The 13,551-nt window shown below is 35.3% G+C and overlaps 1 protein-coding gene across 1 annotated transcript in view; it reads right to left on the bottom strand.

The window, feature by feature from the left end:
• ANKRD28 (ankyrin repeat domain 28) overlaps positions 1–13,551 on the bottom strand; it is a 201,476-nt gene that overhangs the window by 80,638 nt on the left and 107,287 nt on the right. The window contains 1 exon segment of the mRNA XM_047737492.1: positions 9,517–9,595. Coding sequence (XP_047593448.1) covers positions 9,517–9,595 — 79 coding nt within the window.

The raw sequence follows: 13,551 nt of genomic DNA on the forward strand, positions 1-13,551 counted from the left end.
GCTACCATCCTGCACATTACATCCCCAGAACTTCCTTATCTTATAAACTAGAAGTCTGTATCTTTTGATTGCCTTTACACATTTCCCCCACTCCTGGCAACCACTAACCTCTTGTTTTTAGGAGTTCAGTTTTTTTCAGATTCCACCATAAATATGAGATCATGGATTACTTATCTTTCTCTAACTTATTTCATTCAGCATAGTGTTCTCAAGGTCCAGACTGACAAGATATTGTTTTTATGGCTAAATAATATTCCATTATATGTATATATGTATGTGTGTGTATGTGCGTGCATATATATGTATATATGTACACACACACACACACACACACACACAAACACACACAAAACTTCTTTTTCCATTCATTGACAGACACTTAGGTTGTTTCCATGTCTTGGTTACTGTGAATACTGTGCACTCTAATATGGGAGTGCAGATATCTCTTTGAGGTAGTGATTTCATTTCCTTTGGATACAAAGACAGAATTGGAGTTGCTGGATCCCATGGTAGTTCCATTTTTAATTTTCCAAGGAACTTTATCCATTGGTAGCTATACCAATTTACATTCTTTCCAATAGTATACAAGGGTTCCCTTTTCTTCACATCCTCTCCAACACTTTTTATCTCTTGTATTTTTCATAAAAACCATTCTACCAAGGGTGAGATGATATCCCATTGTGGTTTTGCTTTGCATTTCCCTGATGAATAGTGATGGTGAGCATCTTTATATACCTGTTGGCCATATGTATGTCTCCTTTGAAAAAATGTCTCTTCAGTTCCTCTGCCCAAGTTTTAATTAGATTGTTTTGTTATTGATTTGTGTGAGTTTTCTATATTTTAGATATCAATCTCTTATCAGCTATATGATTTGCATATATTTTCTCCCATTCTGTAAGTTGCCGTTTCATTTTGTTGGTTTCCTTTGCTGTACTGAAGAAGCCTTTTAGTTCAATGTAGTCCTGCTTATTATTTCTGCTTCTGTTGTCAAATGCAAAAAAAAAAAAAAAAAAAGAAAAGAAAAGAAAAAGAGAAAAGGGAAAAAAAGGCAAAAGAAAAAGAAGAAATCACTGTAAAGACTGATATCAAGGAACTTATCCCCTTTGTTTTCTTCTAGAAATTTTATGGTTTCATGTCTTTTACTTTTTTATTTCTTTACTTATTTGACAGAGAGAGACACAGCAAGAGAGGGAGCACAAGCAGGGGAAGTGGGAGAGGGAGAAGCAGGCTTCCCATGGAGCAGGAAGCCCGATGCAGGGCTCGATCCCAAGACCCTGTGATCATAACCTGAGCTGAAGGTAGCTGCTTAACCGACTACGCCACCCAGGCGCCCCTGGTTTCAGGTCTTACATTCAAGTCTTTAATCCATTCTGAGTTGATTTTTGTGTATGGTGTAAGACTGTGGTCTGCTTTCATTTTTCACATGTGACTGTTCAGTGTTCCCAACACCAATGATTGAAGAGATTGTCCTTAACCCACTGCATATTTTTGGCTTTGTCGCAAATTAACATATATACATAGGTTTATTTCTGGGGTCTCTTTTTGTTCCACTGATGTGTCTATTTTTATATCAATACTATGCTGGTGTGATTACTACAGCTTTGTGATATAGTTTGAAATCAGAAAATCTGCTGTTTCTAGCCTTGTTCTTTTTCAAGATTGTTTGGACTGTTTGGGGTCTTTGTGGTCCCATACAAATTTCAGGACTGTTTTTCTACTTCTGTTAAAATGCCATTGGAATTTTGATAATGACTGCACTGAATCTGTAGACTACTTTGGGTAGTACAGACATTTAACAATATCAATTCTTCCAATCCATGAGCATGGAGTATCTTCCCGTTTATTTTTATCTTCTTCAATTTCTTTCATTATGTCTTACAAGTTTTCAGTGTACAGATCTTTTACCTGCTTAACTATATCTGTTGCTAGCTATTTTACCCTTTTTGATGCAACTGTAAATGGGACTTTCTTAATTTCTCTTTCTGATAGTGCATTATCAATGTATAGAAAGAAATACAACACACTTATGTATATCAATTCTGTATCCTGAAACTTTACTCAATTTATTTATTAGTTCTAACAGTTTTTTGGTGAAGTCTACAGTTTTCTATATGTAATATTATATCATCTATAAGTAGAGACAGTTTTACTTCTTTCCAATTTGGATTGCCTTTAATTTCGTTTTCTTGCCTAACTGCTGGCTAGGGCTTCCAGGGCTATGTTGAGTAAAAGCGATGAGAATGGTATCTACATCTTGCTCCTGATTTTAGCGGAAAAGTTTTCAGCTCTTCACCACTAAGTATGATGATAGCTGTGGGCTTGTCATATATGGCGTTATTTTATTGAGGTATGTTCCCTCTATGCACACTTTATTAAGTGTTTTTATCGTGAATGGATGTTGAATTTTGACAAATGTTTTTTCTGCATCTGAGATGACCATATAATTTTTATCTTTTATTTTGTTAATTGGTACATCTCACTGATTTGCAGATGTTGAACCGTTCCTGCATCCCTGCATAAATACCACTTGAAAATGGTATACGATCCTTTTAATGTACTGCTGAATTTGGTTTACTAATACTGTGTTGAGGATTTCCGCATCTCTGTTCATTAGTAATACTGACCTATAATTTTCATTTCTTACAGTATTCTTGCCTGGTTTTGTTATCTGGACAATACTTGACTCATAAAAAAAAAGTTTGGAAGTGTTCTTTCCTCTTTAAAATTTGTTAGAATTCCCATGTGAAGACATCTGTCCTAACTTGTCTTTGTTGGGAGGTTTTTAATTACAGACTCTATCACCTTACTAGTAATCGGTCTGTTCAGATTTCCTATTCATGATGCAATCTTGGTAGGTAGTTTGCAGGCTTCTACAAATTTATCAATTTTCCTTGATTGTCCAATTTGTTGGTATATAACTATTCACTGTCTCTTACAATCTTTTATATTTCTGTGTTATCAGCTGGAATGTCTCCTGATCTTATTTAACTTGAATACTCTCCTTTTTCTTGGTAAGTCTAGTTAAAGTTTTGTCTGTTTTGTTTTTATTTTTTAAAGATTTTATTTATTTATTTGACAGAGAGAGTGAGCAATCACAAGTAGGCAGAGAGAGAGGGGAAGCAGACTCCCTGCTGAGCAGAGAGCATAATGCGGGGCTTGATCCCAGGACCCTGAGATCATGACCTGAGCCGAAGGCAAAGGCTTAACCCACCGAGCCACCCAGGCACCCCTTGTTTATTTTTGTTTTTAAATGAGCTCTTAGTTTCACTGATTTTTCTTTTATTTTTAAAAATTTCACTTATTTCCTCAGAAAACTATAGAATACTCATGAAAGAAATTGAGGAAGACACAAAGAAATGAAAAACTGTTTCATGTTCATGAACTGGAAGAACAGATCTTGTGAAAATGTCTATGCTACCTAGAGCAATCCACACATTTAATGCAATCCGTATCAAAATACAATCAATTTTTTTCACAGAAATGAAACAAGTAATACTAAAATTTGTATGGAACCAGAAAAGACCCCAAATAGCCAGAGGAACATTGAAAAAGAAAACCAAAGCTGACGGCATTACAATTCCAGACTTCAAGTTCTAAACATCAAGACAGTATGGCACTGGCACAAAAACAGACATACAAATCAATGGAAAACAATAGAGAACCCAGAAACGGGACTCTCAACTCTACAGTCAACTAATCTTCGACAAAGTAGGAAAGAATTGTCTAGGGGAAAAAAGCCTCTTCAATAAATGGTGTTGGGAAAATTGGACAGCCACATGCAGAAGAATGAAACTGGACCATTTCCTTACACCACACACAAAAATAGACTCAAAGTGGATGAAAGACCTCAATATGAGACAGGAATCCATCAAAATCTTTGAGGAGAACATAGGCACCAACCTCTGTGATCTCAGCCACAGCAACTTCTTGCTAGACATGTCTCCAAAGGCAAGGGCAACAAAGGCAAAAATGAACTACTGGGACTTCATCAAGATCAAAAGATTTTGCACAGCAAAGGAAACAGTCAACAAAACCAAAGACATCCGACAGAATGGGAGAAGATATTTGCAAATGACATATCAGACAAAGGGCTAAGATCCAAAATCTATAAAGAACTTATCAAACTCAACACCCAAAGAACAAATAATCCAATCAAAAAATGGGCAGAAGATAGGAACAGACATTTCTACAAAGGAGACATCCAAATGGACAAGAGACACATAAAAAATGCTCAACATCACTCAGCATCAGGGAAATACAAATCAAAACCACAGTGAGATACCATCTCACACCAGTCAGAATGGCTAAAATGAACAAGTCAGGAAACGACAGGTGCTGGCAAGGATACAGAGAAAGGGAGCCTTCCTACACTGCTGGTGGGAATGCAAGCTGACACAGCCACTCTGGAAAACAGTATGGAGGTTCCTCAAAAAGTCGAAAACAGAGCTACCCTACGACCCAACAATTGTACTATGGTTTTTGCCCCAAAGACACAAATGCAGTGACCTGAAGGGGCACCTGCACCCCAATGTTTATAGCAGCAAGGTCCACAATAGCCAAACTATGGGAAGAGCCTAGATGTCCATAGACAGATGAATGGATAAAGAAGATGAGGTATATATATTATCTATCTATCCATCCATACATAAATACAATGGACTATTATGCAGCCATCAGAGAGAAAAATGAAATCTTGCCATTTGCAATGATGATGGAACTAGAGGGTACTATGCTATGTGAAATAAGTCAATCAGAGAAAGACAATTATCACATGATCTCATTGATATGAGGAATCTGAGAAATAAGACAGAAGATCACTGATATGAGGAATCTGAGAAATAAGACTGAGGGGAAGGGAGGGAAAAATGAAACAAGATTAAGAGACTCCTAATCTCAGGAAACAAACTGAGGGTTGTTGGAGGGGAGAAGGGTAGGAGGGATTGGGTGGCTGGGTGATGGACATTGGTGAGGGTTATGTGCTATGGTGAACATTGTGAATTGTGTAAGACTGATGAATCACAGACCTGTACCTCTGGAACAAATAATACATTATATGTTAATTTTTAAAAAAACATTATATAGGAAAAAATTTTTTCACTTATTTCTACTCTGATCTTTGTTATTCTCTTCTTTCTAGTAACTTTGGGCTTGTTTTTTTCTTACTCCTTGAGGTGAAAAGCCAAGCTCTTTCTTTTTTCTATTAATGCAGGCATTTATTGCTATGAACTTCTCTCTCAGAATTGCTTTTGCCATATCCCATTAAGTTTTAAGTATGCTGTACTCTCATTTTCATTGGTCTCAAGATATTTTTTGCTCTTTCTTTTTTGACCTACTGGTTGTTCAGTAGTGTTTAACCCCCCCCCCCACATATTTGTGAATTTTCAAGCTTCATTCTTTTGATTTCTAGTTTCAGATCACTGTGGTTGAAAAGATGCTAGATGGGATTTCAGTCTTAATTATGAAAGGGTGTTTTGTGGCTTAACATGATCCTGGAGAATCTTCCACATATGCTTGAGAAGAATGTATATTCTGATGCTTTTGGATAGAATATTCTGTAAACACCTGCTAAATCCACCTGCTCTAATGTGTACTTTAAGCCCAATGTCTTATTTATTTACTATCTGAAAATTCTTTGAATATAATTAGGTTTTTATTAGCTTGTTATTCTGGAAATCTATTTGTTAATACTTAGAATTCAGTAGCTAGCTTATACGTTTTGATTTCTAAGTTATCTATTACATCCTCCATTCTAATCAACTGTTAAAGAGTTAATGGGAATTTTAAATTGATAGAACATGAAAGAATAATTATTTTAAAAATTAATTTTATACATATCAGCATGAACCTTCAAATACATAAAATTATGGCAAATGTTAAAACCCATCAAACTAAAATTCCTTCTGACTCAGATTTCAGTCTTCAACTATGTAAAAAGGTATTTTTATAGAAGGTCATGACAGTCAGTCTATACAGCATGAACTTTAAAAGTTAGGAACACATTTCTAATTACTCCCTAATCTTCTGACTTGTTAGAGCTCTATTTTCTACAAATTATAAGAGCCTTTTCACTCATTATTTGCTGAGCTACTGGGGCTGTGTTCAGTAAGACACTTATGTACTTACCTATAGTTTTAAAGGCTTTTTTTTTAAATTCTAGAATTTGTTGAGTAAGAATATTCTATACAGAGTCTATTTTGTTTCATGGTCTCTCTGGACTGTGGAAATAAACTCTTATCCGTACTTCCCTCACAGTTAAATAACTCTTTCCAGTTTATCATTTTAGATTGTGACTGGATTTCACAATGGGGAAGAGAGAATTTTTAAGAGACTATATCTAAAACTCACTAAAAAAATGTAATTCCTGACACCAGGAATTTACTTATTTGGCAGGACCAAATAAAGTTGAGTAAAGAAAGAAGGGCTGCTTAAAAAAATATATTAATAACCAAATTTTGAGTATCTATGATGTACCAGCGCCTTTTCTAGGTATCTTAACTGCAACATCTCATTTGCTTTAAACCTATAAAATCTGTATTATTTCCACTTTTTGGAAAAGGAAGTTGAGCCTGAGAGATTAAATAACTTCTCAAAGATCACAGAGGTGCTACTAGGTGGGACCAAGATTTGCACCTAAATCTGTCTGGACACTATCTGCAGTGCCTCTCATGGCAACATATAGACTGGTTTATTTATTTATTTTTCATCTGTAAGTTGAAAATGAAGGTTCTGGTTTAGTAGATACTTGGCCTTAGATTTCATTCCAGATCCAAGTAAGTTTTTATTTATTGATTTTTTCTTAGAGCCTAGGTGGCAGTCTGAAGAAAAACAAATCATTTGTTTTCTTTCCTCTTTACTTACCTGAACCTTGTAACCCCACATTCCCACATTTCCACCTCTCCCATTCTCACTTCAACTAAAGACTTGGGAAACTGAGATCAAAATGTAAAGCCTAAACTTATATTACTGGGGAGTCTGAGTGGCTCTGTCAGTTAAGCACCTGACTCTTGATTTTGGCTCAAGGTCATGACCTCAGGGTCATGAGATGGAGTGTCCTGGCCCCACAACCCACCCACCCCTTGTGCTGGGTGAGGAGCCTGCTTAAGATTCTCTCTCTTCCTCACCTTTTGCCCCTCCCCTCCCCACCCCACCATGGGAGTTTACATTCTAGTAAGGAGAGAATGATAGGAAATGACTAAGTAAAATTTTAGAAGGATATCAGATAATAATAAGTACTAGAAAAAAATAGATAACATGGAGAGGAAAAGGATGGTGACAGTGGTGGCAGTGATCAGGGACAACTTCATCCCAGAGGTAACATTTCAGGAAGGACATAAAAAAGGCAAGTAAAGGAACAAGTCATGTGGTTACCTGAGAAAAGAGAATTTGAGGCTAAAGAAGGAACATTTCAAATACCCAGAGATGGTAAGCCAGTGCCATTAGAGTAGAATGTGCAAAAGGGAGAGTAATAGAAATTGAAGTCAAAAGAAATTTGGAGCAAGGAAAATACAGTATGAGACCAATGTAAAAACTTAGTTTTATTCTGAAAACTTAAATTAATTAGTGACTTTATTTTTCCAGCCCAAAACACTACATGAGCTATTACCTCATGAAACTGGTAAAACACAATATAATACTAAAAGTAGTTTTCCAAGACAAGTTGAAATAGCATTTATACATATATAGTGGTTAATTTTATACATTATTTCTCTTTGAATTATTTAAAAGAAATTAGGCATTCTCTCAAATGCTTATTTCAAAGCTGATATCTGATATTACTATATTCATAAAACTCATCTGACTACTGTACTTACAAATATGAAGAAGTCAGCCTTCTGTAAGTAGCTCAAAATCCCTGATGCAAAAATTCACTTTAAAAGCCAGGTAGTGAGTCAAATGGAACATCTGAAGTTTCTCCTAAATTCTAAAAATGGGAAGAAGAACCCTCCACTTTAAGTCATAAAATCTTTATGTTAAAATGGAAGTAAATGAACAGAAATCCACATGTGTTAAAATAAAAAATGAAGTAGAGTTCTTACCCAAAGTCCAAGACATTAAACTAACTAGAATGTACTATTTCCAACATAGCTATGTCTTAAAGAAAAAAGAAACTGTTTCTTAGACAATGTTTGTAAAGAAAACTGCATATATAAACCTACATCCCATCAATTCATATTATTATAATAGAAGCCTCAATCAAGAGGAAATATGATTTTTTTCTTGTACCCCCTCAGTTCTCATTTCTAGTAAATTTAAGCTGCTAACTAGTGAGCTAGCATCCGTAGAGGAACAGATACTTTCAAGAAAGTGCTTCTATGATGAAGTTACTCATGAAGAAACTAACAGAAGAATATCAGCTGGGGAGCACTAAGTAATGTATATATTGTACCCCTGAAACTAACAGTTCAACAAAAAAAAGTACCAGCTGGGTCAATATTCAGCTATACTTATTCTATATGATCATGCAATCTGTTATAAAACCCAGATTTTAAAATTTTTATTTATTTATGAAATGACAAAATTCTGTTTAGCAGAAGAGAACACAAGCAGAGGGAGAGAGAGAAGCTCAAGCAGGTTCCATGTCTAGCATGGTGCCTGATGCAGGGTTCAATCTCATGACCCTGAGATCAGAAATGAGCCTAAATCAAGAGTAAGACACGTAAGTGACCGAGCTACCCAGGCACCCCTCTATTTAGGCTACCAAATGAGATCTTCATTCAAAAATTCTCTCAGTGCTCCTACTCCCAAATATGAAATGAATGATACTATTTCTCCAATTGCATTATGTGTCAATCTATAATCTGGCAACATAAACACAATACAAAAATGTGCATCCTTTTCCAAAAAATATAATAATCTGGCGACAACAAAAATATTTCTAAGCTCTGTTTGACTGCAGGCAGTCTGATCACAATAGGAGCTATTCCGTAAAAAACAGTTCCACCATTACTGCATACTGCAAAGTCTTAAACAGTTTAGGAGAAATTAAAAGATAAAGTACAGGTTTCTATTTTACAGGCCCTCAAAAAGAGTCAGATAAAAGCTATTTAAAGACAGACACCTTGCTGGCATCGCTTTCAAAATATATCCCAATCACCCCATTCCTCACTCCCTCCACTCCTGCACTTGGTCCAAGCCACATCACCTCCTTCTAGCAGAACTGCAATTGTCTCCCAGTCACTCCGTGGTTAATCAGGCCTACTATGAATATTCTATATAATGCCTGAGCCTAGATATTGTTCATCTCACTCTATTATCCTGACCTACTTTTTCATTTTTCTATAGCACTTAATCATCTTCTAATATGCTCTAACATTTACTTGTATTTACAGCCTGTTTTCCTTATTGGAGTATATACCCCCCAAGGGCAGTCATCTTTGTTTTGCTCTTCGACATACTCGAAGCACGAGAACAGTATCTGGCACTTTGAAACAAATATACAGAAATGGTCAACCAGGTTTCATAAATATTGACAAAAATATGCATGATGTGCTCTTATTAACCAGAGCTTTATCATACCAGATAAAATAAGCAGTTCGATGATTTCTGCATCTCCAAGATAGGCAGCAGCGTGCAGTGGAGTTCTCTTTTCATTGTCCTATAAGAAGAGGAAAGGTGGAATGTAAGTTTTAATATAAAATCAATTTCAGTATACTTTAAATGAAGGAAAACCATTAACTACCAACTTACTGGTTCCATAACCCTAGTCTAAGCAACCCATTAACAGATTTTTTTCTGTGCTAGGAGAAGAAAGGCCAAAAAAAAAAAATTTTTGGTCTTAAAGGAATGGCTTTATTAAGTAGAGCAAAGATAAAATCTAAGGTGACAGAAAAATAGCTTCTTAGGCTTTCTTTGAATAAAAATGTCTATGCTGCTGATATACATAAGCAAATTTCCTTTATTTCATCCTATTTTTCCCCTCAATATACTTCCACAGTTTTACAGTTTGGAACTGTTTACCTAACTAAATAAAACAAACCTTAACAAAAGGTTTATCAAAAAATGTTTCCACAGGTACCCCAAAATTTTTCTCTGGGGATTTGAAGCTATCCCTTAAAATAACCTTAAGGATTTCTTAAAATTCCTGCCAATTTTATTTGTGGCTTTAAAATATATTCCTATCTTTGGAAATATAAAAAATACATAGTCTTCTATTTTGCCCAGTGAAAGAAACCATCAACAAAACAAAAAGGCAGTCTACTGAATGGGAAGAGATAGTTGCAAATGATAAATCCCACAAGAGGTTAATACCCAAAATACATCAAGAATCTAAATGACTCAAGACCAAAAAAACAAGCAATCCAATTAAAAAATGTGCAGAGGACCTGAATAGACATTTTCCCGAAGACATACATATAGTCAACAGACACATTAAACTAACTGCCATCACTCATCATCAGGAAATCAAATTAAAACCATAATGAGATATCATTTTACACCTGTCAGAATGGCTAAAGTCAAAAGGACAAGAAATAACAAGAGTTGGCAAGGATGTGGAGAGAAAGGAATCCTGTGCACTGTTGGTGGGCATGCAGCGTAGCCGCTGTGCAAAACACTATGAAGCTTCCTCGAAAAATTAAAAATAGAATTACCATAGGACCCAGTAATTCCACAACTGGCTTTACCCAAAGGAAACAAAAACACTAATTTGAAGGGATACACGTGCACCCTATGTTTATTGTAGCATTGTATATAATAGCTAAACTATGAAAGCAGCTCAAATGTCCACCCACAGACAACTGGATAAAGAAGATGTGTATACATACACAATGGACTATTATTTAGCCATAAAAAAGAACAAAATCTTGCCATTTGGAACAACATGGATGGACCTAAGGGGTATCTAAGTGAAATAAGTCATTTGGAGAAAAACAAATACCATATGAATTTATGACGAATTTATGAAACAAAACAAATGAAAAAGAAAAAGACACACAAAAAAAAACCCAAAAACAAAAACAAAAACAAAACCCCCTCTAAAATACAGAGAATAAATTGGTGGTTGCCAGAGGGGAGATGGGTTGAGGGAATGGGTAAAATAAATAAAGGAGTTTCAGAGTACACCTATCTCGACAAGCACTGAGAAATGTATAAAACTTTTCAATCATTACACTGTACACCTGAAACTAATATAATAATAATGTATTTAATTATACTTCAATTAAAAAAATAATCTTTCAAATCTTCCTTTAAGAAAGAAGATACACCCAATGCAAGGCTTGATGTACCTCCTTTCCCCTCCCCTCCCAAACACCAATGATATCCACTTTGAGAAGCAAGATCTTGAGGCAGAATCACATTCATGGATTTTTAATTCATATTTACACCTCATGTAAAGTTACAAAAATGTTTCTTTTTCTTTTTTTAAAGATTTAATTTATTTATTTGAGAGAGAGGGAGAGAGAGAAAGAGAATGAGAGAAACGCCAGGGGAGAGGGAGAAGCTGTCTCTCCACCGAGCAGGAAGCCCAATATGGGCTCAATCCCAGGGGCCTGGGATCATGACCTGAGCCGAATGAACCAACCCAGAGCCCCAAAAGTGTTGTTTCTGAGAAAGCTATTTATTTAGACTTATGTTGAAATTTACACCCATTTTTTGGATAGAGGATCTGAGATAGACTGTTAATTGTTTTCCATTATTTATTTTCCATTTGTCCATAGGAATAAAGTTGTAGCTGGTAATTTACCCATGCAGTGAGAGAATATACTCCTAAATCTGCCTTTAAATTGTGTTACTTAATGTGGACCAGTGTGGTATGTGAACTGGAAGTAAAGACACAACTTTCAGGTCATCCTCAACTTAAAAGACAGTCACCTTACATCTGGATTAATACTTTCCACTTCCCACAGGCTGGAAGGCAGATGTGAAACTGAGCCAGCTTTTAACCCTACAGAGGTAGGCCAATATCCTGGAAGACAGTCATGATTTTGAATGATCTTATAGAACAGACTTGCTCCACAAACCTGAACCACTAACTCCTATAACAGACTTGCTCCACAAACCTGAACCACTAACTCCTATAACAACTAGGAAAAATAAATTTCTCTTTTTAAAATATATTTGTGTGTGAGAGCCCAGAGAGAGAGAGAGAGAGCAGAGGGAGAGGGAGGCAGAGAAGCATTTCCCTGCTGAGCAAGGAGTCTGATACGGGACTTGATCCCAGAACCCTGGGATGATGACCTGAGCTGAAGGCAGATGCTTAACAGACTGGATCCCAGGCATCCCTAAATTTCTCATTTAAATAGGTATTGTATTGGGGGCTATTTTACCATATTAGCTTTCAGGATTTAAGAAAATGAGTAAGTTTATTTCACATCATAATAATTTTCTAGTTTGGTAATACCCCACTTACTCTAAGAAAGAATAGTCAGACAATTGAGAATAAATTAGGGAAAAAAAGCTGCTAGTCAAAAGAGGGGTTAAAAAAATATTAATAGGCAATCCAAAAAAGGTTTAACAGTAGCATATAAAGGTATTATAAATATGTGTGTAAAACAATTATCACTGGCTCTTCACTGGCTTCTTTATATAATTTTAATATATTTGTAACATTGTTTTTGTCCTTATAATAGTAACAGGTACTTCAATAAAAGGAGGTTGGCATAGTGACTATCAATGTTATTTAATAAGCTAAGAGCTCGTCTCTCTAACCGCAATTAATTTCCATAAGAGCATGTTTTTTTATTCCAATATATACCTCAGCAAACAGAATGCTTTGCACAAAAATCACTGAATAGTTGTTGAAAAAGCTAACATAGAACCATCAAAATCTCAGGCTTTATTCAAAGCTGAACCCTAATTTAGTCATTTTAATAAAAGATCCTTGGTTTAAGGCTTTTCAGTGTTAATCATTAAGACAGCAAACTCTAGAATGTTTAAGTATGATCAGACTTAAAAAATTGAGAAACATATCTATTACAAAGGATAAACCACACACAGAGTGCACACACAAAGTGAGTCATTTACGTGTAAGAGATGTCTGCAATTCTATGACTCAATGCCTTGAATACTACTCATGTATTTTATGACTCATGAGCATAGTTTTCCTCTCTACAAATCAAACTGAAGGAAAAAAAGAACACTTTGGTTAATTTTAAAAGAAATAAATTTATGAATATATTTAATTTACTACAATTAAATACTGAAAATTACACAATAAAATATTTATTTAAGGTCTCTTCAGAAAAATTTATTAAAATAAAAAAATGACTATCCCCTTGTATGTACTAATTTTATTTCAAGGAATCTTTTTAAGATAAAGATAATCTATGTATATGCAAACAAAATAATTAAGTATATTTATAGATTATTGTAGGAAGGAAAATAATGGAAACAACTTAAATGCCCACCAAAGGGGAATGATTGAAATGAAATACAAGAAGTTCCTGATCAACCTTCATTTAACCAACTCATAGGATTAATCAATAGTCTCTGTTTCCTGAGTAAAACTAAAGGTGGCTTTGGCACACCATGTATTTTGACTATTAGGGTACCACTAGTAAGCCCTTACGCTTTCGTTCCCACCACTGGGTATCTATTTATCAAGGGTAGGAT

Source organism: Lutra lutra, chromosome 1, assembly GCF_902655055.1.
Source record: "Lutra lutra chromosome 1, mLutLut1.2, whole genome shotgun sequence".
Taxonomy (NCBI): domain Eukaryota; kingdom Metazoa; phylum Chordata; class Mammalia; order Carnivora; family Mustelidae; genus Lutra; species Lutra lutra.